This window comes from Phoenix dactylifera, chromosome 9, assembly GCF_051530095.1.
Source record: "Phoenix dactylifera cultivar Ajwa chromosome 9, Ajwa_hap1_PhDact_Kaust_v1.1, whole genome shotgun sequence".
NCBI lineage: Eukaryota > Viridiplantae > Streptophyta > Magnoliopsida > Arecales > Arecaceae > Phoenix > Phoenix dactylifera.
The window spans coordinates 14326128-14350995 of NC_143198.1; the positions used below are offsets into that span (position 1 = coordinate 14326128).

The 24868-nt window shown below is 39.1% G+C and overlaps 1 protein-coding gene across 8 annotated transcripts in view; it reads left to right on the forward strand.

Annotated features, from left to right (window-relative positions):
- LOC103698410 (uncharacterized) overlaps window positions 1-20210 on the forward strand; it is a 36341-nt gene extending 16131 nt beyond the window's left edge. For 2 of the 8 annotated variants that reach the window (XR_005507811.3, XR_005507810.3), the window contains exons 4-6: window positions 18761-18877; window positions 19464-19541; window positions 19665-19723. Coding sequence is in view for 1 of the 8 variants with exons in the window: in XM_039117849.3 (XP_038973777.2) it covers window positions 19665-19678 (14 nt within the window). In the remaining 7 variants the exon portion in view is untranslated. Of the gene's footprint in view, window positions 1-8509; window positions 8569-18760; window positions 18878-19463; window positions 19542-19664 lie in introns of all 8 variants that reach the window. The other 6 variants (XR_015968775.2, XR_005507812.3, XR_016396429.1 and 3 more) reach the window with 5 other exon arrangements.
- The last annotated feature ends 4658 nt before the right edge of the window (window positions 20211-24868 follow it).

A 24868-nucleotide genomic window follows, 5' to 3' on the forward strand; every position in this document is an offset into this window, starting at 1 on the left:
CGTGGAAGGTCCAGCTGAGCTGGAGGGAATATCAGGGATGTTCATGTGGCTAGGTGGAGGAGAGTGATGGTCAGACTCATGATGTAGGATTTCAGGCTCTATGGTTTGTGCTTTTCTTTTTGGAACCTTGACCCACGACCCATCTATCTTATGAAACTCCATTCTTCTCATTGTGCCCTCATTATAGTAGTCGGTGTTTCTCAAGGCCTTTGCAGGTTCATTTGTTGGAATGGAACCTTGAAGTGTTTAAAGATTAAGGTAAAGATCATGCCATAGGGTATACTAAACCTAGAATACCTATGACATAGGGCAATGTAATTTAGCATGAGTCTAGGAAGGTTTAGAGGGATCCCTTGTAGGATATGATGCATAATAGCTAAATCTCGCTCCGAAACAAAATCGAAGCGACCGGTTTTGGGAAACAAGACCCGGTTGACAATACTTAAAAGTAATCTCATTTCGGCGTTTAGGTCTTGGGAGTTGATAACATCAAGAGGGCCGCAGTCCTCTTGTCCTAACAGCAGATTTAGGGCTAATTCCCTTTGGGGAAGTGAGGTTGGAGCCTCACCGTCCTTAGGGATTTGTAGGACAGTGGATAGGACATCTTCATTTACTTCCACTAATGTCCTCCGGACATATCCAGTGTACCCTTGGTCCCCTAATGCCATATTGCTAAAAAACTCTCTAACTAGGCCGGGATAGGTCGAGGTATTTAGTGTGCAAAGGTGCTCCCACCCTTGAGCTCGGAGTCTCTCTCCAATAGAGAACCCCTCATGATCTAAAAAGGAGAAATCGATGTACCTACCAGTTGTGACTGTGCGATTTGCACAGGAAATCGTCGTGGTCGGCGGAGCAACCGGAGGAGAAGGCGCGGAGGGTTCTTCCCGCCGTTCCTCACCGTCGGCCGCTACTCTAGGTCGCCTCCCACGGGTTGTCCTAGCTTTCTTTGGTGCCATGGATGCTAGGGTTTGTGATTTAGAGCAAACGGAGGCTGGGATTTGAGGTGGAGAGCAAATGGAGGCTAGGGTTTTCCGTTTTGGTCGGGAATGAGGGAGAAAGCTCGAGTCGGCTCGAGCGATTTCGACCTATTTAAAAAGCCCTCATTCGGTCCCCGAGACGTCTCCGCGACTAAGGCGAGACGTCTCCCCTTGGGGGGACGTCTCTGCGATTTGCCAGAGACGTCTCCGGCACTGAAAAATTTCAGACTGTATTCTATTTTCTCCCAATTTTGGTTAATTACCCTAATCGACATGATCTCTTTTGATAAACTTAGAGTGAATTTGTTTGTGATCCTCCCCCTTAATGATACAACCTATAATAATTTGATAATTTTTTTTGAATTATTAATATTGAAATGAGGAATGTTTGACCAAATTTCGAATACCTATGAAATAGGTTCTGAAAATATCTCCATGAAGAGTCCAAGGGAGGGTAACCATCCTCCGGAAAGTCAAACAGTTCGTCATTTAGCTTAGATGAATTCATGTTTTCACTTATGTTTACCTTGAGGTTGATTACTAGTTTGAGTAGCAAAGTAATCCAATACAAATTCAACTCATTTGCTAGGATCATACAAGCTCAAGGCATTCCTTAAGAAATTGAATCTTTCTTTACAAAGGGGCTTTGTAAAGATATCAGCTAATTGATTTTCTGTACATACATATTCAATCATCACATCATTTTTCAGCACATGATCCCTAATAAAATGATGCCTAATCTCTATATGCTTTGACTTAGAGTGTTGGACAGGATTTTTTGTTAAATTAATTGCACTTGTATTATCACATTTAATTGGTATATTATCCATTTTGATACCGAAGTCTTCAAGTTGTTGCTTAATCCAAAGAACTTGGGCACAACAGCTTCCAGCTGCAATGTACTCAGCCTCAGCTGTGGACAAAGCAACTGAATTTTGTTTCTTGCTAAACCAAGAAACCAAATTGGCACCCAAGAATTGACATGTGCCACTTGTGCTTTTTCTGTCGAGTTTGCACCCGGCAAAATCAGCATCGGAATAAGCAATTAAGTTTATGTCAGATTGTTTAGAATACCATAAGCCTACATTAGATGTCCCTACTAGATATCTAAAAATTCTCTTAACAGCTTGCAAGCGTGATTCCTTAGGACATGCTTGGTATCTAGCACACATACAAACACTGAATAATATATCTGGTCTACTAGCAGTAAGATAAAGTAGAGAGCCTATCATACCTCTGTATAATTTGCAGTCTATACTTTTACCTTTTTCATCTTTGTCTAGCTTGCAACTTGAGCCCATGGGTGTGCTGATTTTCTTTGCATCCTTCATCTTGAATTTTTCCAGCATTTCCTTGATGTATTTGGACTGACTGATGAAGATGCCTTCCTCTGATTGTTTTATTTGTAACCCAAGGAAGAAGTTGAGCTCACCCATCATGCTCATTTCAAATTCTCCCTGCATAAGCTTGGCAAACTCTTGACAAAGACTATCATTAGTAGCACCAAAAATTATATCATCCACATAAATTTGTACAAGCAATAAGTCATTTCCTTTTCTTTTAATAAAGAGGGTTTTGTCTACATTTCCTCTCTTGAATTTGTTCTCAATTAGGAAATTACTTAACCTTTCATACCATGCCCTAGGGGCTTGCTTAAGTCCATACAATGCTTTATGCAATTTATAAACATAATCTGAATGTAAGTGATTTTCAAAACCTGGAGGTTGTCCTACATAAACTTCCTCCATTATATAGCCATTTAAAAATGCACTTTTTACATCCATTTGATAAAGTTTAAAATCCATGAAGCATGCATATGCTAAAAGTAGTCTAATAGCCTCTAATCTAGCAACAGGAGCAAAAGTTTCGTCAAAATCTATTCCTTCCTCCTGATTATATCCTTTGGCCACTAGCCTAGCTTTGTTTCTTATTACTATTCCATCTTCATCTAGTTTATTTCTATACACCCACTTGGTACCTATAATTGAAACATTAGGGGGTCTTTTCATTAGAGTCCAAACTTCATTTCTTTCGAATTGATTTAATTCCTCTTGCATAGCATTCATCCAATTATCATCTTTTTCAGCTTCTTCTAGTGATTTAGGCTCTATTTGTGATACGAAAGCAAGGTAATTACTAGTGTTTCTTAAAGAGGATCTAGTTCTTATACCTTGTGAAGGATCACCAAGGATTAGATCCTTTGGATGACCATGTGCATACCTCCATTCTTTAGGAAAATCTTGAATTTTTGATGGAGGTTGACCTTCTTCATCTTGCTGATTTGTATCTTCCTTGACCTCATCCTCATGTTGTTTGTCTTGTATGGAGAATTTCTTTATTCGGTCTTCAAGTATACCTGCATCACCATCTTCTTCTTTTCTAGAAGAATCTCCATTAGTTTCATCAAAAACAACATGAATGGATTCTTCAACAACGAGAGTTCTCTTGTTGAGGACCCTGTATGCTCTACTAGATGAGGAATAACCTAAGAAGATCCCCTCATCTGATTTAGCACTAAATTTACTGAGATTGTCCTTTCCATTATTCAAAATAAAGCATCGACAACCGAAAACATGAAAATAACTTATATTTGGTTTCTTACCTTTTATCAATTCATACGGTGTTTTCTTTAAGATGGATCTAACTAAAGCACGATTTAAGATATAACATGAGGTATTTATTGCTTCAGCCCAGAAATACTTTGGTAGATCCGATTCGCACAACATGGTACGAGCCATATCGGCTAGTGTGCGATTCTTCCTTTCTACCACCCCATTTTGTTGGGGTGTCCTAGGTGCCGAGAAATTGTGATTGATACCATTTTCGTCACAAAACTTTTCAAAGTGTTGATTTTCAAACTCGGTACCATGATCACTCGTAATTGCTTTTAGTTTAAGATTGAGTTCATTCGAAACCTTATTATGAAACTTGACAAAAGCGAGAAAGGACTCATCTTTGTGTGCAAGAAATGAAACCCATGTAAAACGTGAAAAATCATCAACAATGACAAGACCAAATTTTTTACCCCCTAGACTAGCAGTTTTAGTGGGTCCAAACAAATCCATGTGAATTAGTTCTAAGGGTTTTGATGTTGAGACTATGTTCTTAGACTTGAAAGAACTTCTTGTTTGTTTCCCTAATTGACATGCCGCACAAATTTTATTCTTTTCAAAGTCTATTTGTGGTAGTCCTTTGACTAGATCTTTTGTGATCAATTTAGAGATTAAATCCATGCTAGCATGCCCTAACCTACGATGCCATAACCAACTAGTCTCATTGACTTTGGGATTCATGGCTACAAGACATTGGCCATCCCTCATGGTGAGATCATCAAGATCTACCATGTAAACGTTTCCATGCCTATGTCCTGTGAGTATGATCTCATTATCAATTGGACTATTAATTATGCATAGTGATGATTCAAATGACACTTTAAAGCCCTTGTCACAAAATTGACTTATACTTAATAAATTATGTTTTAGTCCATTAACTAACAATACATTATTTATAAATGAGGAGGGTGATATGGAGATTTTACCAACACCAATAATTCGACCTTTAGCATTGTCTCCAAATGTGACTACTCCTCCTTCTTTTGATTCCAAGGTGACGAAGAGACTCTTGTCACCGGTCATATGCCTTGAGCAACCACTATCAAGATACCACATTCTCTTTTTATTTCCGGCTGCAAGGCATATCTACAGAATGATCATGTGAAGCTCTTAGGTACCCAAGTTTTCTTGGGTCCTTCGTGGTTAGTGTAGTTGACTCCCTTAGGCACCCATACTTTAGTTATGTTTTTAGCTTTTACAAATGTACTCTTGTTAGTTTGGATTTTTCTTTGAATACAAGAGTAGGCTTTATGTCCGTTCTTTCCACAAAGAAAGCATGTTGGTTTTTCAGTTTTTACGTCTTTTGCTTTTACAAAGAAATTCTTTAGATACTTTTGTTGCTTATTAGTTTTATATCCTAATCCGGCTTTATTGAAAACAACTCTTTGATTTGAAAGAATAAGATTTAATTTTTCAGAGCTTTGTGTGAATTTTTCAACAATTGGCTTGTACTTATGTACCTCATTCTTAAGATTCAAATTTTCTTTAACTAGTTCTTTCATATCCTTTTTAAGAGATTCAACAGTTTGCGCAAGTGAGGTATTACTATTGAGTAGGGAATTTACTTTTAGATTTAATTCCTTGATTAGTGTTTTTGCCTTTTCATTTTCAGTGCTAAGTCTTGAATTTTTGATTTTTAGGTTAGTAGTGTTCATATTTTTAACGCTCTCCTTTTCAATTAATAGGTTTTCAATATTTTCCTTTAGTTTTTGATTTGAGGCTTTTAATTCTTTATTCTTTGCTCCTAACATACTACAATCACCCATAAGTTCTTGAAAAGCATCATATAATTCTTCTAAAGTAAAATTTATAGTTGGGTTTTGACATACCTCGTCATCTTCGAGCGCCATGAAGCATAGATTGGCGGTCTCTTCCTTCTCTTCCTCGGAGGATGATGTGTCACTGTCATCCCATGTTGCTTTCAATGCCTTTTTCTTCTTCTTTCCAAAATGCTTCTTTTGTTGTGGGCATTCGGAACGAATATGTCCCGGTCTCTTGCAGTCATAGCATACGATTGGGTCTCTTTCTTTTTCTTTTTCTTTTTTCCAATCATTTCTCCCTCCAAATTTCTTTCTTGGGAATGGTTTCTTTCTTCTCATGAACTTTTTAAATTTCCTTACTATCAAACCCAAGTCCTCATCTTGACTTTCTTCTTCACTCTCACTGCTCTCTTCTTCACATACACTTGAGGTAGCCTTGAGTGCGATTGTCTTTTTCTTTGGCAACTCTTCTTCATGCTGCTTCATCGTGAGCTCATGCGTCATCAATGAGCCCAAGAGTTGTTCTAGCCCCAAGGTGTTGAGGTCTTTGGCTTCTACAATCGCCGTGACCTTTGCTTCCCATGCTTTTGGCAGTGACCTGAGAATTTTACTCACAAGTTCGGGGTTAGTGTAAGATTTGCCCAAGCTTTTTAGACCATTAATAATTTCGGTAAAACGTGTAAACATGCATGTGATGGTTTCATTAGGTTCCATCTTAAACAATTCATACTTGTGAACTAGAATGTTCACTTTGGACTCTTTGACTTGATTTGTACCCTCGTGGGTAACTTCAAGCCTATCCCATATTTCCTTAGCGGAACTGCATGTAGAGACTCTATTGAACTCATTTACATCTAGAGAACAAAATAATGAGTTCATGGCTCTAGAATTGAGTTGAGCCATCCTATCATCATTCTCATCCCAATCCTCCTCAGGTTTGGGAACTCGAATGCCATTCACCACGTGTGATGGTTCTTGTGGTCCCTTGACTATAACCCTCCACAAGGCATAGTCTTGTGCTTGAATGAAAATTCTCATTCTCGTCTTCCAATAGGTATAATTTGTCCCATTGAAGAGTGGAGGTCTATTGGTTGCTTGCCCCTCGGCAGGAACATTGTTAAAGGGTGTTGCCATCTAGATCTTTGGCTAAGACGGTTAGGTCTTTCAAGAAATATACAGAGCACCCGCTCTGATACCACTTGTTGCCCAGAGATGGTCACCCAAGAGGGGGGTGAATTGGGTGTTTTAAAAACTTTTTGCCTAATTAAAAATAAAACACACAAATATAAGAACTAAAATAAAGATAAAGAGATAAGAAGAGACAACCACAAACACACGGTTTTATAGTGGTTCGGAGCCTTCACCGCTCCTACATCCACTCCCCAAAGCGCCTTTGGGAATTTCCACTATAATCCAAGATTACAGTACGGTAGTTTTGCGAGTTCACTACCCAACTCGTTGTTTTACACCGGGCTCACAACAAACCCTAAAACCCCCAATTTCTCTTAGGCTTGGGACGCCTTTCCCTTGTTCCAAGTTCCTTGACTGGAACAAGCACCACAATAAAAGAGTTTACAAAAGGAAATAAAAGCTCTAAGAAGCAAATATAACAATTATGAATAATATAACCCGGAAGAATCCTTTTGCCGTTGGAAGCGTGGGAAATGTTGATTCTTCCGAGGTGGAGCGCGTAGGGTTGAGTGTGAGCTTCGAATCCCGAGCGCACGAGAGTGGTTGAGCTTGAAATCGCTTGGGAGACTTGAGAATACTTGATTTCCTTCCTTGAATGCACTCACTCCCTTGAGCTTTTCTTTCTAACTTCTCTCTTGAATGATCTAGCTTTTTGGTTGGTGAAGAGTTGTTGAGAACCACTTAAGAGGTCCCTTTTTATAGCCCAAAAAGCAAATATAGCCGTTAGAAACAAAAAGAGAAGGATTTGAAATTCAAACCAAACCTGAAAAGCTGTCAGTCGCGTCCCAGGCGCTCCGGGGACGTCTCCGCTACAACGAGGGACGTCTCGCCTACAGGATTTTACTTTTTATGTTGTCTGGGGTCGACTCGGCACTTTACGGGGACGTCTCGGCTTGTCTGCACTTTTTGAGTGGGGACGACTCCGCTGCCTTGGGGACGACTCCGCTTCTTTATCTCCGAAAGACATGTCCTCTGGAATTCCCTGAGAGAGTCGACTCCGCTCTTTCAGGGGACGTCTCGGCTCGTCTGCACTTTATGCATGGGGACGGCTCCGCTGTCTCAGGGTCGACTCCGCTGCCTTATCACCGAAAAAACCATTCTCTAGAAAACCCTGAGAGAGCCGTCTCGGCTATCTTGGGGACGACTCGGGAACTCTCCTTTTTACCTGCGGGGACGACTCGGCGTACAGTGGGGACGTCTCGCGCATATCTCTTGAAAACTGCCTTTCTGCCGCCACTGAGAGAGTCGACTCCGCTACTGAGAGAGTCGACTCCGCTAACGCGGGGACGACTCGGCAGGTGCCGGGGACGTCTCCAAGTGTGCCAGTTCTTCCTGTTTGTGCCAGAGACGTCTCTGAAACCATCAGGAGACGTCTCGGCTGTCCCTGAACTTTTTCATTAACTCAAAATGTTCTTCAATGAATTCATAAAAATTATGGGAACTTGCCTAGACATTTCTCAACAATATTCTAGATAAAACACATGAATTCCTTAATTAAATTGTTAAGATATAATGGAATTATGCTCTAGTGTTTTGTATTCATCAAAATCCATTAGGGGGTCAACAAGTACATCCTCGACGACTCCTCTAGGTATTTTGATAGATCGATCAGCAAGTTGGAGAGTAACCTTGGTGGGTTTTAGTTCACCTAGTCCTAACTGTTCATAAACTGAATAAGGCAGTAAGTTAACACTTGCACCTAAATCAAGAAGGGCTCGTTGTATCCTATAGTTTCCTATGATGCAAGATATGGTAGGACAACCAGGATCTTTATATTTAGGTGGGGTGCTGTGTTTGAGGATAGCACTCACTTGTTCTGTTAGAAAGGCTTTCTTTTGTACATACAGTTTTCGTTTTATGGTATAAAGATCTTTTAAAAATTTTGCATAAGATGGGATCTGCTTAATGGCATCTAATAGAGGAATGTTAATCTTTACTTGTTTAAAGATATCCAAAATTTCTTGATCAGGTACTCCTTTTTTAGCCGCAAGCAAGCGCTGAGGGAATGGAGCAACTATTTTATATGAGGTATTGGATCATCTTGTTAGTATTATTTTCATCCCTTTTCTCAATGGATTTTTCAGGTCTGTCATCCTTCGTTGGAATTTCTTTGTTAATTATTTTTCCGCTACGAAGGGTTGTGATAGACTTAGCTTGTTCAAATTTAGGTTGGGATGAACTTGCTTCATGGACCTCATGTTGACCCTTTGGGTTAGATTGAGGTTGGGCTCGAAATGTTCCTTTTTCCCTAACATTGAGTTGAGCCTCAATTCTACCTACAGAATTTTTAAGTTCTTGAAGTGACTGCATGGTATTCTGATTTATCTGGGTCTGCCCTTGCATGAATGCCTGCAAAGTATCCTCAAGAGATCTCTTATGGGGTGGCACATAGGGTATGGAATTCCCTTGAGATTCATTTGCAGTGGGTCCATTTCTCCAACTAAAATTCGGATGGTTTCGCCAGTTAGGATTATATGTTTCAGGAAATGGTCTCTTATAAGCATTTGTGAAATTCGCTTGATCATGCAACACTTCTTGGAAGGCGGGGATTGTAGGACAATCCTTGGTTAAGTGTGCATTACTCTCACAGATTTCACAAATACTTTCATCTATAGTAGGTGCCTTTCCTGTATTGGCTCTGCTTACTTCAATGGCTTCAACCTTCCTAGTTAGATTAGCAATCTTTAAATTTACATCATTTTCTTCTTTAACATGATACATTCCTCCTTTAGTATTAGTCGGTATTTTAGGTTTCTTGTTCTTATCTATTGTATCCCAAGCCTGTGCATTTTTTGCCAACAGATCAAAATAGTCCCAGGCTTCCTTTAGTTCCTAATTCATAAATTCACCATTATACATCATTTCCACGAATTGTCTCATATTGGAGGTCAAACCATCATAAAAGAAACTGATGACTCTCCAAATTTCGTATCCATGATGTGGGCAAGCAAGCAGAAGGTCCTTAAATCTTTCCCAACACTGGAAAAATGTTTCTCCATCTTTTTGAGCGAAGTTCATGATATTTCTTCTAAGTGTGTTCGTTTTATGTGTTGGAAAGAATTTCTTTAAAAATTCCCTTGTCATCTCTTGCCAGGTGGCTATGGTCCTAGGTCTTAAAGAATGTAACCATGACTTAGCTTTTTCCTTTAAAGAAAAAGGAAATAACTTAAGCTTCACTACCTCTTCATTGATATTATTAAATTGAAGTGTTGAACACACTTCATCAAATTCTTTTAGGTGCAAGTAGGGACTTTCGGAGTCAAGTCCATGAAACTTTGGGAGTAATTGGATTATTCCTGGTTTCATGTCAAAGGCTCTCGCAGCAGTAGGAATAACCATGCAAGATGGAGTACTGGTCCTAGTAGGTTGTAGATAATCGCGAAGCGTTCTACTAGGTAGGTTATCTTGATATTCATTATCTCCATGATTACTCTGACTATCCTCCATTTGATTAATTGAACTTTTATCCCTTGATTCAGCTCGAAATAATCTTTTCGTTTTATCCCTTTGCCACAACCGCATATACTGACCAATTAACCAGTTATTATTATTATTATTATTATTATTTATTTATTTATTTATTTTGTATATATATATATTTTTAGAGTTTTGGATGAGTATGAATATTACCTAAAGCTATGAATATTGACACCCTGCTACTAAAATTATTCATAATCAAACAGTATCAAAGCATAGCATCCTTATTTCTAATGTTTTCCTAAAAATTTTTAGACAGCTTCTAACTGGTTTGAAGAGTACACTTAAGCCTCCAATCCGGTCTAATAACCTAGTCGACCAGGTAAGCTCCCAGGTAAGTGGAGGGGTCACGATGCGTATAGCAAAGGTCCCTCTTAAGACCCACTTGCCTCGAACAGAGTCTGTCTCCCTTCAGTCACTTAGAGGGACAAAGCTTACCTAGACATCGACTGGATCACAGAGCGAAACTGGTGCAACTTTCAGTGGTCTTCGTCCTATTGAGCTCGAGTGTCCTTAGGGGTTAACGTCTAATTCATTTTAATTAGGCTTGGGATATTTATGCAGGGGAGTGATTTTTGGGCTAAGGACGAGTGATGAAATCCCGACCTTATCTTGTTAATGGGTTCAACCCTTAGAATGTTTTATGCAAATGCTTTATACTATATGCAACAATCAAGAAGATTTTTAATATTTTCTGTCATGTCATTAAGTTACACTGAACAGTTGATCAAGCAAATTAAACTATTATTATCTTATAAATTTTATAAATTTAAAATTTGAATTTTTGAATTTCTGAGAACTGAAATTTAAATTTAGAATTCGAAATTCAAATAATTTTTTATATATATTTAATTTTGAAATTTTAAATTGAACTAAGTAAGATTTAAATTCTAATCTAAGAAATTTAAAATAAAAATAACACGACTGAAATTAGAAAATTGATTTCAACACTTACTACCGGAGTTCGTTCACTCCGGGAATCCAAAAATTTTGCTGTTGATCTCCACTTCGTGTTGTCTTTGAACCTGAAAAGATTTAAAATTTCAGCCTTGTTAAAAAAACAGAAAAATTGAAAAACTAAAAAATAAAATAAAATTTGCAGTCTTGTTCTTGTTCGCACGTTGCAAATCCCCGGCAACGGCGCTAAAAACTTGCTACGACTTTAATCTTGCTCTTTTTTTAAAACAAAACTTAAAAGTAGGATACCCCAAGTATAGGGTGTAGCGAAGTAATATTCTCGGTGAGTCCGAGATCGTATCCACAGGGATTTGACTATGAACAAAAAACTAAAGGCTAATTTATATTCAGCTTGGGATAACTAAGGCATCGGGATTCAGCTTAGCACTTCTTCATGCATTTCTTTTAATCACCTATTACCTCAGTTAGATCTGAGTGAAGACCTAACTGGAAAATAAAGCGGTGAAAATCATAAATAAATGGATCTTTATGGACAGTATTGCATTAATTTTACTTTAGACTACAGGGATTTCTAAGCATCTGCTATACCCTGGGGGAAATAACAGATCAAACAAATGTATAAGTTTAAAGTAATTCCTAAACATTCACTGCACATAAATGATATTAAAATTTAATTGATGATTAAAAGAATACATGAAAAAAAAACTAAGCTATTCCCTAGCCTTAGCTAAGAGAGATTAGCTACTCATGATAGGAGACATAAAAGAATTATCAAGGAATAAAAATATCATTCTCCCTTCAAAAAAAAAAACAGATGTTCTCTTTTTTTCTTCTTCCCGCAAACAGGCTGGGCCTTCTCCTCTTCTTCTTCTCTTCTCACCGAATGAAGACTGACCCGAAGGAACAATGAATGCTTTCTCCTCTGTTCCCGGAAGGGCTCCGAATAATCAATTGATCTTCTCCTCCCGAATGATGGATGATCCACCCCGAATTCAGATATCTCCAAGTGATTGAATTCTGCTGAGTGCTGAATGCTCCGAATGATGGATGAATGCCTCCTCTCCTCCCGAGTTCAGATTCTCTTCTCTGGAATGGTTCGCGAATGAATCTTCTTCCCCCCTCTCCTCCCGAATGCCTCCCCCTTTTATAGGATTTTCCCAATGCTGAAGAGACGCTGGGAATCAATGAAGATCAAACCGGTCGTTGAAACAATTTTAATTTGCTCCCTGTTTTCGCGATGGAAGTCGAACCGAGATTGCTGGGTGCTTCGCGATGGACTCGGTCATGGGAAGGTTTTGATTCGGCTGGACTTCCCTGTTATCACGGAGAAACATCTGAGACGTCCTTTTGGTTGGAGGAAATCGGGCGGTTGAGCTGCTGTGGAAAGGCGTTTGGACTCCCTTGGACGAAACGGCAGGTACTCTGTTTTTCGCTGGGAAAAGGAGATCAACCGGTTGGATGCTTCGTGATGGCTGTTGGGATGCTGTTTGGGACGATGAAGCAGCTGAAACAATGCTTCGGTTGGACTCTGATTTTTCCGATTTTGAAGAAGTACAGCAGAGGACCGGTTTATTTGATTTCTTTTCGGTTGCTGGGAAGATTCTACGGATGAGATGCTGTTGTTCTTCGATGAAGAGGGAAATCGGGAGTTGCTGATTTGGGCTCAAACCCAATATTATTGGATCTCTTGGATTACTTGCACTCAAACACAAATAAAACACTAATTAATCAAATTTATCAATAATTATTAGCTATAATATTAATTAAGCTGGTATGAAAATTGTACTCTCATCAGGCAACTACTTCCCAAGCTCGAGCTCGCAAATGGCTCGAACTCGGAAGTCGGGGGTAGTGTTGGGAGAATATAAATTGCCTCAAAGCACGTGAGCACATCACCAGCACGTGATCAGAGGCGCCCGACTAGGCGCTCGACCTCAGAGGCGCCCGACCTCGAGACGCCCGACCAGGCGCTCGACCAGAGGCGCCCGACCTCGGGACGCCCGACCAGGCGCTCGACCTCAAAGCTCTCAACCTGGCGCCCGACCTCAACATTCTCGACCTCGGAAGCCCAGCCTCACCATCCACCCGCCGCGGTCACATCCTTCTGTAACTCGACCGGGGACCATGCCCTGCTACCGCTGCCAACAATTAATGCGCATGGCCTCTGCTGATCTCCGGCTCACTCAACAATCAATGCGCATGGTCTCTGCTGATCTCCGGCTCACTCAACAATCAATGCGCATGGCCTCTGCTGATCTCCGGCTCACTCAACAATTAATGCGCATGCTATCTACGGATCTCAAGCCCTCCACAGCAAACAGCTGACCCGCTCGGCTACGTCCGATCAGCCACGACGACTCATTGGCTCCGGCCTGATCTCCTACGACAATGCATTAATTCACACGATCGTGCATTAATTCATACGACATGCCAATCATGACGGTAACCCATTCGCCCCGTCACATCACAGGTAATCCTGTACCCCTCTATAAAAGAGGAACCCCTCCATCTTAGAGGGGGTTGGGACTCTGAAACTCTGGAGACATATTTTCTCCCTCCTCATACATTTGCCCCCTCTGACTTAGGCATCGGAGGGCCGACGCCGGAAACCCCGGCCACCGGCTTTTTGCAGGTTCCCCGAAGGACGCCGCCCGCCGACAAGCCACCGCCCGCCATCTTACGCCGGAGCTCCTCCTTCTCAGCCGACGGCCGTCCCCGGGTCCAATTTCCAACAACAAAAGCAGCACTACTATTTATGGTTTTTCTGGTCCTGGCCGCACCAAGAAGATATTTGTGGGAGGCCTCCCATCAACTATAATAGAGTGACTTCAAAAAGTACTTTGATCAGTTTGGGAATATCATTGATGTTGTCGTGATGTATGATCACAACACTCAGAGGCCAAGGGGTTTTGGATTCATCACTTATGACTCGAGGATGCTGTGGATAAGGTATTGCTTAATACCTTTCATGAGCTGAATGGTAAGATGGTTGAGGTCAAGAGAGCTGTTCCTAAAGAATTGTCCCCGGGGCCCAACATGCGGTCGCCAGTTGGTGGATATAACTATGGCCTGAATAGGGTCAGTAGCTTTCTTAATGGGTATGGTCAGGGTTACAATCCAAGCTCAATAGGTGGCTATGGAATGAGAATAGATGGTAGATTGGGACCACCAGCAAGTGCAAAGAATGGGTTCCCTTCTTTTAGTCCTGATTTTGTTGGAATGGGGATGAATTTTGAGCCTGGTTTCGGCACAAGTTTTGGAGGAAGTTCAAGATTCAGCAACAATCTTGGATATGGTCGAGGGTTGAACCTTTATTATTGCAGGAATTCAAGTAGGTACAACCGTTCTATTGGGTACAGTGGAGGTAGTGGTAATTCTGGGTCAGTTTTTAGTTCAATGGCTTGTAATGTATGGGGTAATGGTGGCCTTAACTACACTACAAACTCTGCAAGTTCTAATGCCTACATGACCTTAAGAAGCGGGAGTCTCAGTGGCTTTGGCAATAGTAGCCTGAACTTGGGTGGATCTTCTTCGCCTATTTCATCTCAAGTTGGGGGGGTCGAAACCGGCTATAATAGTAGGAGTTCGAGTTATGGAAATGGTGAGAATAGCTTTGGTTTGGCGAGCAGTTTTGGAAGGAGTGGTGGAACTGGAGCTGGTAACACTTCCCTTACTGCAATATCCAGTGGATATGAAGGAAACTATGCAGAGCTATATGGTGGTAGTTCAGTTTATGGAGACCCAACTTGGAGATCGGCATCCTCGGAATTTGATGGTACTGGCCCATTTGGTTATGGGCTTGACAATGTCGCTTCAGATATCACAGGCAAGGACTCTATAGGTTATATGGGTGGCTCTAATGTTACCAGTAGACAGCCAAATATAGGTAAGAAATTTCTTTAACTCAATCCAAATTCCTGTAAGACGCATTATTTCCCTCTTTATATAACAGAAAAAGGTACTTTTCATCTTTTGATGTCTGTGGATCTTTTAAAGTGGTTGGGAAGGTTGTGGGAATAAGGAAGTGCTTGAGGTCTTGCTTTCCTCTCCCAGAGCTTAAGGCAGTGGGGTGAATCAAAATTGATGTTTGTGCAAAATATATACATGAACATAAACAATCATATTAGCTATAGTTCTATGTCATCTATTGATCTCACAATCCATGATTTTATCCTTTGAAATAGAAATGGCTTCATATTCATTATCATGACTTCCATTGACGAGCTAATTTGAAGGCTCTACTGGTCCACCTCTGGAACGTGATGCACATGAGCAGGTCATCTCCGAACATTTTCACCTTTCATCTATCCATGACTAGATGCATGGCTATTGTGCTAGTAAGCCACAATATATATTGGACATGATAGAAATTACAGAATGATGAATATAGATGCAAAATAAAAAGAGTTTGCTCAATGCAGCAAGGCTGCTTTTGTTTTCATATGGAGTAGAAGGAGATCTAGCAATATGGTGACAATGGCCAAAGATAGTAAAAGGATACTCATCTATCCAATGCCACATCTGTCCTTTAGGATTGTCTGATTGCATGAGGACTGCTTGTAACCATATATAGTCAACTGGTCAAGCAATACCAAGCAAGAATGATTACCAGATATTTAAGTCATGTAACTAGGATATGTGCATTCTGCAAAACAACATATTTCCTGAACTGTTATGGTATTCCAAATGGAAACTAATTTATGAAAATGGTATTATTTATGTTTCAAATTTTTATAATTTAGCTTGTCAAAATGTAGCAATGTACATGTTTTTGAGCAGATGACATGGCATAAGGTAATAAAAATGTAAATTTTGCACAAGAAACTCCACACTGGTTAATAATTATAATGATTTCAGATAAAAGTATATTACAGGTGGCAATGAAGCAGGTGGCAATGAAGTGTCACCAGGCATAACATTTCATAATCTAAATTGACCAAGTCCATTCCTAGTTTGACATGGTGCGAAATTTAAGCTTGAGCAAACCTTAGATCAGTCAAGTAGATAAAGATGAGATGCTACATATAACTGCAAAGAGTTTTTCAATTGTTTTTCATAATTTTCTATCTATGTGTTTGTATAATTTGTAACTACATAGGCAAGGTTTAGAATTTCAAGATTATAAATAATCATAAAAGTTCTCATACCGAACAATTGGAATAAACTGTTTTACCCATTGGATAAGAACTATGGGATATTCTATCTATTTCCTGAGGAAATATAAACAACGTGTATGAAATATGTTCCAATTAACTAGGTATTCTGAGTTTAACTGCTAGCTGGTGGTTATGCAAACCAGCTTTCTTTATTGCAGCTTCAATAAACATTCTACTTTTAAACTCACATTGGTGCCCTCCCACTTTAGTAATTTTTATATATTTAGGACCAGGGTGCATTCTAGCTTTTGCACTTGGTCTTGCTGGGCATGTAAGGGGTGGAGAGAAGCTGAGATGAGCTGAGTAGTAGACTATTTATTCTAGGCTTGTTATATGAAAGGGCTGATTGCGCTCAAATAGAGGTTAATATAAGGTGTTCGAGTTTGGCTCGCATGAGATCTAAGCCAGCTTGAAGGAGCTGCTCACTGAGCTGAGACGGACTGTATTTATTCTTGCGAGCACATAATGTTCATGCTTGACTGGTTCCTGAGTTGAACTTCAAAATCTGTTTGACCTGACTTTGTTCCTAGGTGAGTGCTGCCCAATTAAAAAGTGCCTATTAGCTTGATTTTAATCTATTTGCAGCCGCCCTACATCATGCATGGGCTAAGCTGCATGATGTTATGTTTATGATAGCAATGACCAAAAATAAACCGGCGAATGAAATGCTGTCTATGTCCAAGTGTTTCACTTGGTGCATGCAACAGTTGTTTGAAGCACACCTTGCACACCTTAAAAATAGATATGAAGAATTTAAGGGCGTAAATTTAAGGTCCTGGAAGTGGAGTTATTGTCGAGTTAATCTGCAAGGAAATGCTAGCTTTCCTTTGCTGCTGCTTTGTTTTTTGGAACTAGATATCTTTCTCAACATTCTCAGCTACATCTAGCCAAGGTTGTTTTAAGGGCACATATATCTGACTTATAAATAGACACTTCAAGGAGGCTCAAAGGATTAGCTTCTATTATGTTAGTATAACAACATTAAGCTGCTGGCATTAGGGCTGCCAAGTAGGTCTTTCTGATTTGGAGTTAAGCACATTTGAGATCCAGTTCATATCATCCGGGTTACAAGTCCAGGTAGGGTTTAGGATTTAATTACTAATCCATCAGATTTATGAGGTTGAACTATAATCGAGAAGGATCATTAGACCCAATGTGGAGCATATGGGCCACTATGGGTAGGGCTAGATAGGGTCTAGAAGTGAGATCTGCCACAATGGAAAGCCAAATTGCATACCAAATTTTTGGAGGCTATAACTTGGTCATATGATGTTTGATCAATATAATCTTTTTTTCTCAAATTGGGTAACTTTTTGAGATTTACGAAGTAGAGCCAACCCCTAAAAACATTCCAAGCAGGCCGAAATTCTATCCTAGAAGTTGGTCAAGTCAAAATTTTCCTTTGGAAAGATTTTGATCGGGCTTGTCTCTCTATCCTAGAAGAATTAAGCAGAGAGGTAGAGTGACGAAAGAAAAAATTGATATAGGAGTCGGGATCCATCTTCCGCAAGATTTTAGTTTTTTTATGTTTATTTCTATTAGTCATATTTAATTTTGGAAAGCTAATCTTATTCAGACTAGAAGAGAAATCCGATTCGAATTATGCAACGACGGATCTCTCTACTATTACTAAAAATAGAGGCTATATTCCTTTGTTTTAAATCATCAATTTAATCATCAATTGATCATTAATAAAAGAAAAGTGGATCTAGATCCTACTTTCACTATTTTTTTACGAGTGCAGCTGGATAAGGTCGAGGAGCGAGATACGCCATATTAGAAATCCGAATCGCATGCTAATTTTCAGACATCATAATTTGGTCATATGATGCCCAATTAAGATGATTTTTTTTTTCTTAATTAGATAATTTTTTGAGATCGACAACGTAGAGCGAACCCTTAAGAAAGATTCAAATGGGCCAAAATTCTATTGTTTAGCCTCTGAAATGGGCTGGTCAAGTTGAAACTTTTCTTTTTGAGAAAGATATTGACTCGGCATATCTCCCAATCTGAGAAAAATTAGACAGAGTGTCAGCAAGCAAAGTTAATATAAGAGTCGAGATCTATCTCTTAGAGGACTTTAGTTTTTTTCCGTGCTTATTTTTGCTAGTGATGTTTATTTTTGAAAAGATAGTCCTGTTCGAACTAGAAAAGAAATCTGACTCAAATTGTTCAAAAGCATACCTCACTTCTGTTATATTATAGAGGCTATGTATATTAATTTTTATTCATTAATTGAATCATCAATTGATCATCACTGAAAGAAAAAAGGACCTAAACTCTACTTTCGCCAATTTTTTCACATTTTTCTAAAATTTTTTTGAGAGATTTGAGTTGAGAGAGCTGAGAGAATTTTTCTTTCTCCCGAGTAGGATCAAACTAGGTCATGAATAATCCAAACACAGCCATTAAAACAATCAGTTAATTTTATGCTAAACATATCATGCAAGAAAATAATGGTAAAACAATGTGACAAAATTTGACACAATTAACAATTAAGTTGACATAAATTGTCATAAGCAACATAGTTCGGTTGATTAACTACTGAAAAGTTATTGGTAATAGCAAATTAGTTTCTTAAATTTGAGGGGTGTGAAAAGCGTGGTGTAATTTTCAGGTCCTTGGGTTCACATATCCATTCAGGTCTAATCCAAATGACTTCAATTCAGGTTGGACCTATTTATTTTCTGCTATGATCCTGATCAGAAGCAAGTTAATCCAATCCACCTCAGCCCTAGTGTGCACCAAGACTGTGGGGCTGTCTATTCTACAGAAGAGGCATTGATGTATGCCCTCGAATTTGGTTTGATATTCTGTATTTGACTCGAACAGTTTAATCATTATGTCCTGAAACTTTTTTTCTAAGATGGGATTATTATTGAAAAAGTTGGCAAATGTATGTTTGATTTTGATTTAATCCTCTTTTGGTTTTGCAGTATGTTTCAATTATATTGCCATTTGCATGGAATTTTGTTAGTTGCTTTTTATGCACAATAGTGTTTCAGATAACTTGTGTAAAACATAATGCACAAAGAAATGCCCAATGGCTGACTATATAGGAGCAAAATATTGGCTTAAGAATAAGCAAGTAATAGTGTCAAGATTTTTGTCTCTTGTCGCATGAGTCTAAAACAAAGGTGTAACAACTCCTACCCCTGTGGAGTTTGGGAAGGGTCAAACGTACACCTAACCTTGTGTGTGGTGAGGCTATTTTCATGTTTTGAATTTGTGATACCCACATCACAAGGAGAAACCATACCATTGCATCAAGGCCTTTCCTCTCTTGTCACTTGAGTGTATGCATGATAATTTCTTTTACAGATTCTTTTGTCATTCTCATAGATTCTAATATGTGGAAATTTATGTTGGCAGAAAACTGAAATTCTTGCGTGCATGTGTTCCATGTTAGATATGTCCTCATCAGGAATGGAGCGGAATTAGTGTGAAAATGTAAAAGATTTTCTTTTCCTGCTCTGATGCACTGGAGTTTCAATTTCTGCCCTTTGGTTCTTCATATGTATAATGAATATTCTTAATTTGCTAATGTTTAATTGTTGGTGACAACATGTGCAGGAGTTGCAGCATAGGGAGATTATTTTTTCAACATCAAAGGTTATGATAGGTGAGGAATCCTGTAATCCAGGTGCATGGCTCTGAAGTTTATGTATGTGTTATATTATATGGGTTCCATAATCATATAGAGCTAACCAAGGAGACATTAAGAATTCATATTCAGAGAATTTGAATTTAAATGATTTTGTGTAAGGTTCGGGATTTTAGTTTAGTTTCTACATTGAGTGTAGGTTTTATTTCTTGGGGTTTGGTTGAGATGTAAAATCTGATTGCGGGATATATTCACAGTGTTCAGATCTATGCCAGCAATGTGCCAAGTAGACTTCTAGTATTGTTCAAAAAAGAAAAAGGCAAAAAAACCACTGTAATATCTGGCAATGTTGTTGCTTCTTGTCAGGTATAATTCTTTTTTTTTTATCCTATTTCAGATGTACCAGAGATTTGGTTGGTTTATTGGAACTGCCAGGGATTCCATCTAGGTCCCTAAAATAAGGCATTAAATATTCTGATTCATTTCTATAGTGAAAAGGCTTGACTAGTGATATCTGTGTAATTTCTGCATTCTTTACTGCGTTTGTTTGTTATTCGGACTTTGAAGAATCTTCCAGGTCAGGACATAGCTGTTTTTATATTTCAGTTAGACATGCCCAAACCCCATCTCGGAGGCCTTTAGGAATGGCTTTCTAATTTGGCTTTCTAATGGTTACTGCTCTCCTTTAACCTACAACCACGTGTAGTCTGAAAGATATTTTGTCTATCTTCATCAACTTCTTAATTAGAAGGTTATGCCCAGCATGTTGACCCAAATAGGCAGAACTTTTATTATAGTATAGTAATTTTGAGTAAATTCTCCATTATAAAGTGGTGCCCAATGCATATCCAAATTTGTAGAACTTTTGTTGAAGTGTATTGTTAATGAGTAAGTTTAGCGTCTATTCGGAAGAATGGTACATTTGTGGAAGTTATCATTTATAGAAGTTATATAGGCTTGTTAACGAGCCGAGTCGAGCCCGAGCCTCACAGAATCTCGGGCTCGGGCTCGATATCGAGCTATGTATTGGGCTCAAGCTCGGGCTTGCTTGGCATAGCAAAGGTTCGGACATGAGCTCGTAAAGCTTGTTTCAATTACAAGCTCAAGCCCGAGTCTGAGTTCGGGGATGGGGCAGGCGAGGGAGAGAAGAAAGAAGAAAAGAATGAAAGAAAAGAAGAGAAGAAAGAAGGAAGGAAAGAAAGAAAAGAAGAAGAAAAGAAGAAAGAAAGAAAAAAAAAGAAAAGAGAAGAAAGGATTTATCAGTTCGTTGTTACGTGCAGCGGCCACCGGCTTCGGCCGCGAGCGCCACCAGCACGGGCGTCGGCCACGGGTGCCGCCGGCCGTGGCCCAGCCCTCCCATGCAAGGAACTCCTCCCTTGCTTCGCCAATGGAGGAGGGCTTCTCCTCCCCTCCTTTGTCGTGTTAGAATGGGAAGGAGGAGTCGGGAAAGAGAGGGAAAGAAAGGGGGAGAAAGGGAGTCGAGAAGGTTCTAGAGAAAGGAGAAGAAAAGAAAAAGAAAAAGGAGGGAATGAGTTAACGGGTTGGGTTCAGGTTAACGGGTTGAGTCCGAACCTGAACCAATCCAATTCGATTAAAAGAAATTAAATGAATTTGGGTTAGCTCGGGTTGGATCTGATCTAAATCCAACTGGATTTAATCAGATTGGGATTTAAATTGATTAAGCTAAATAAAATTTAATTGGGTTGAGTCCAAGTTTAATTGAGTCTGAATCCAATTAATCTGTTAATTAGACTGAGCCCTCATTTGGGCTCATGAGTTGCTCGGGCTTGGCTTTAAACGGGCTCATTTTGAGTTTGAGCTCGGGCTCGTTTAACTAACGAGCCGAGTTGGAGACGAGCTTTTATCGAGCCGAGCCTGAGCAGCTCGGCCCGTTAACATGCCTAAAGTTATATAGACAAGGATAATATTTAGTTTTGACATGCTTTCTTGTTTGTTGGTTCTTTGTTATGTATATGTGATGCATGAACATTAAATATAATGACTTAAACATGAATTAAATCTGATTACATGTGATTAATTACAAAAACTCAGATCTGAAAATATGTTTTAAGAACTGAAAGATTGTAATTAATATGTAATTAAAAAGAAATATGCAATGATCAAAACTTTCATAAGTCTAAACTTAATTGAGAATTAAGTGTTATGAAATAGAATTGTAATTCAATTAATTGACATTGCATAATTATTTGGGCATATGGGTTAGCTTGAATCAAGTTTCTAGGATTGGGTTAGACCTAAGGTTAGAATCATATATGGACAAATAGAATTAATTGATCAAATCTAATTAAGTAGTAATTAGATTAGGTCAAGAAAATTCTAGGTCAGTTTACAATAGTTGTAGATGGATCAAGTCCATGTCTTTGATTAGACCAAGATGGAACTTGATTTAGGCTCAGAGGTGTAGCCCGAGTCATTCGAGTAATCAAATCGAAATTGATTAACCAGTCGGTGTCTAAGGTAAGTTTGACAGTTTTGACCGGTGATTTTTAATTGGGAGCTACTCGCACTGATTCGTCTTTGTCGAGTTAATGGCATATCCCTTCCACCGATCTCACTTACTTGGCCGACATGGTCAATCACATTTTGATTGGATCACTTAATGATTCGAGTTAGCCCATGCCTATAAGGAAAATCAGTTTGACTGATTTAGGTGCCTCCTTAACCGGTTTGAGTCTAATCTGATTTGGTGAAGTCAGTGGGAGAAATTAGACTAACCGGATCTTCTTATCTATCCTAATTAAGAAATTCTCTAAAATTATTAGGTCCTTAAAATGAAATGGTTATGGGGATAACTAGGTCATAGCCTTCCATTAAGTTGTGTGATAATGGGTCCAATGTTTTGATAATTATTGGAGGCGCGACACACCTGGTACTTATCAAGCATTGGAATTGTCATTCAATATATGATGAGTTAAGTGTACCTTCAATAGGCGGTCAGGTGAGCTGAGCCACACTCGGGCTTGGTCGTCTATTAGTTGATTAGACTTAATCCTATCATTTAATGGTTGGACCTGACTAGGATATTCGGTGGAGGCGCCACACGCCTGCCGAAGAACCTAGGGCAAAATTATCACTAGAAGTTGCTTGGTGAAGCAACTGGTTTAGAACCTACCAATAGGTGCATATGGGTTAGCCGAGCCACACTCGGGCCTATATGCGATCTATTGGGTTCTAGTGCCTACTAAAGAATTAGGAGTAATTTTTCGAATTGGAGGTAGAAGCTACCAATTTGTATAAAATAGTGGGAGTATCTTTAGACTAAAGTCCAAGTCTACTGTGTTTAGTCAATTCATATACTAATAGCCAAATTTTCTTTTATGTAGAAATGGCCACAAGTTTGTCACTTCGCTCATTATTGGATAATGACAAGTTGACTGGTCCCAACTTCAATAATTGGTATAGAAAGCTAAAAACTCAGCATAGTCAGACCAAAAGGATTAAGGATGACCAAAGTCAGGCAGAATGCTTCTATTGTAAGAAGCAGGGGCATTGGAAGAGAAATTGTCCTCAGTACCTTACCTCACTTGACCCGAACAGGCTAAGTAAGAGAAAAGGGCAATCAGTTGCTGATCAAGGTATTTATATGATAACACCTTGTAATTTCTCTATATGTGTTAATTCGACCTGGGTATTAGATACTGAAGTCCGTTTAATATATGCAATTCGTTGCAAGGACTTCAGGTCAATGAGAGATTTGAAAACATCGAGAGATTCTTGAATGTTGGAGATGGAAGATCTGTTTCAGTTCTAGCTTTAGGAAATCTCAAACTTATTTTCAATTCTCATGTAGTTGTCTTGAGTGATTGTCACTATTGTCCTACATTCTTATTGAATGTAATTTCCGTAGGCCTTTTGGCCATGAACGGTTATAAAATTTCAATAAAGAAATATTCTTGTGATATAATTATGAATGGTGTTACTGTAACGAATGGACAATTGAGCAATGGCATCTACTTGTTATCACAACCTGTTAATGTAATGTACACGTCAAGTAAGCATCCTAGAATAGATAATGTCACGGATGTCTAACTTTGGCATCATAGGCTAGGTCATATTAACAAGAACAGGATAAACAGGTTAAGTAAAAAGGGAATCCTCAATGTTAATGATTGTGAATCATTGACAACCTGTGAGTCATGTCTTCTTGGTAAGATGACCAAATCACCTTTTACCGGAAAAGGTGAACGAGCCAGTGATTTATTGACCCTTGTACATTCTGATGTATGTGGGCCAATGAGCACAGATGCTAGAGGTGGGTATTCATATTTCATTACGTTTACAGACGACCTTTCTAGGTATGGTTATGTCTATTTAATGAGACATAAATCTGAAGCATTTGAAATGTTCAAATTGTATCGTAATAAAGTAGAAAAACAAACTGGAAAGAGTATTAAAACTCTTCGATCAGATCGAGGAGGCGAATACCTTTCCAATGAGTTTTTGACATATTTAGGAGAGAATGGGATTCTCTCCCAATGGACTCCTCCTGGTACACCACAGTATAACGGTGTATCAGAAAGAAGAAATCGAACTCTGTGAGACATGGTTCGATCCATGATGGGGTTTGCGAGTCTGCCCATATCCTTTTGGGGATATGCACTTGAGTCAGCCTGCTACATTCTAAATAAGGTTCCAAGTAAGTCTGTAAATAAAACACTACATGAAATGTGGACTGGACGTAAGCCAATGCTCTCTCACCTTAGGGTTTGGGGGTGTCCGGCATATGTTAAACGTTTGAAAACAGACAAACTTGAACCCAAGTCTGACAGATGTTTCTTTGTTGGTTATCCTAAAGAAACTAAAGGATATTACTTCTACTTTGCTGAAGAACAAAAATTGTTCGTAAGCAATAGAGCTGTTTTCTTAGAGAAAGAATTCCTTAGTGAAGGAACTAAAAGCTCTAATGTTGAACTTAGGGAAGTTCAACATGTAGAAGACCCGACACCATCCACTAAACCAATTGAGTCGGATTTGATTAGATCAGATCCAGAACCCATCTTAGATGCACCATTAAGGCGATCAGGTAGAGTACCACGTCAGCCGGACAGATACTACGGTTTCTTGGTCCGGAACGGGGATCCTGTCGAGCTTGATGAAAATGATGAGGATCCGATCACCTATATGGATGCTATGCAGAGGCATGATTCTAATA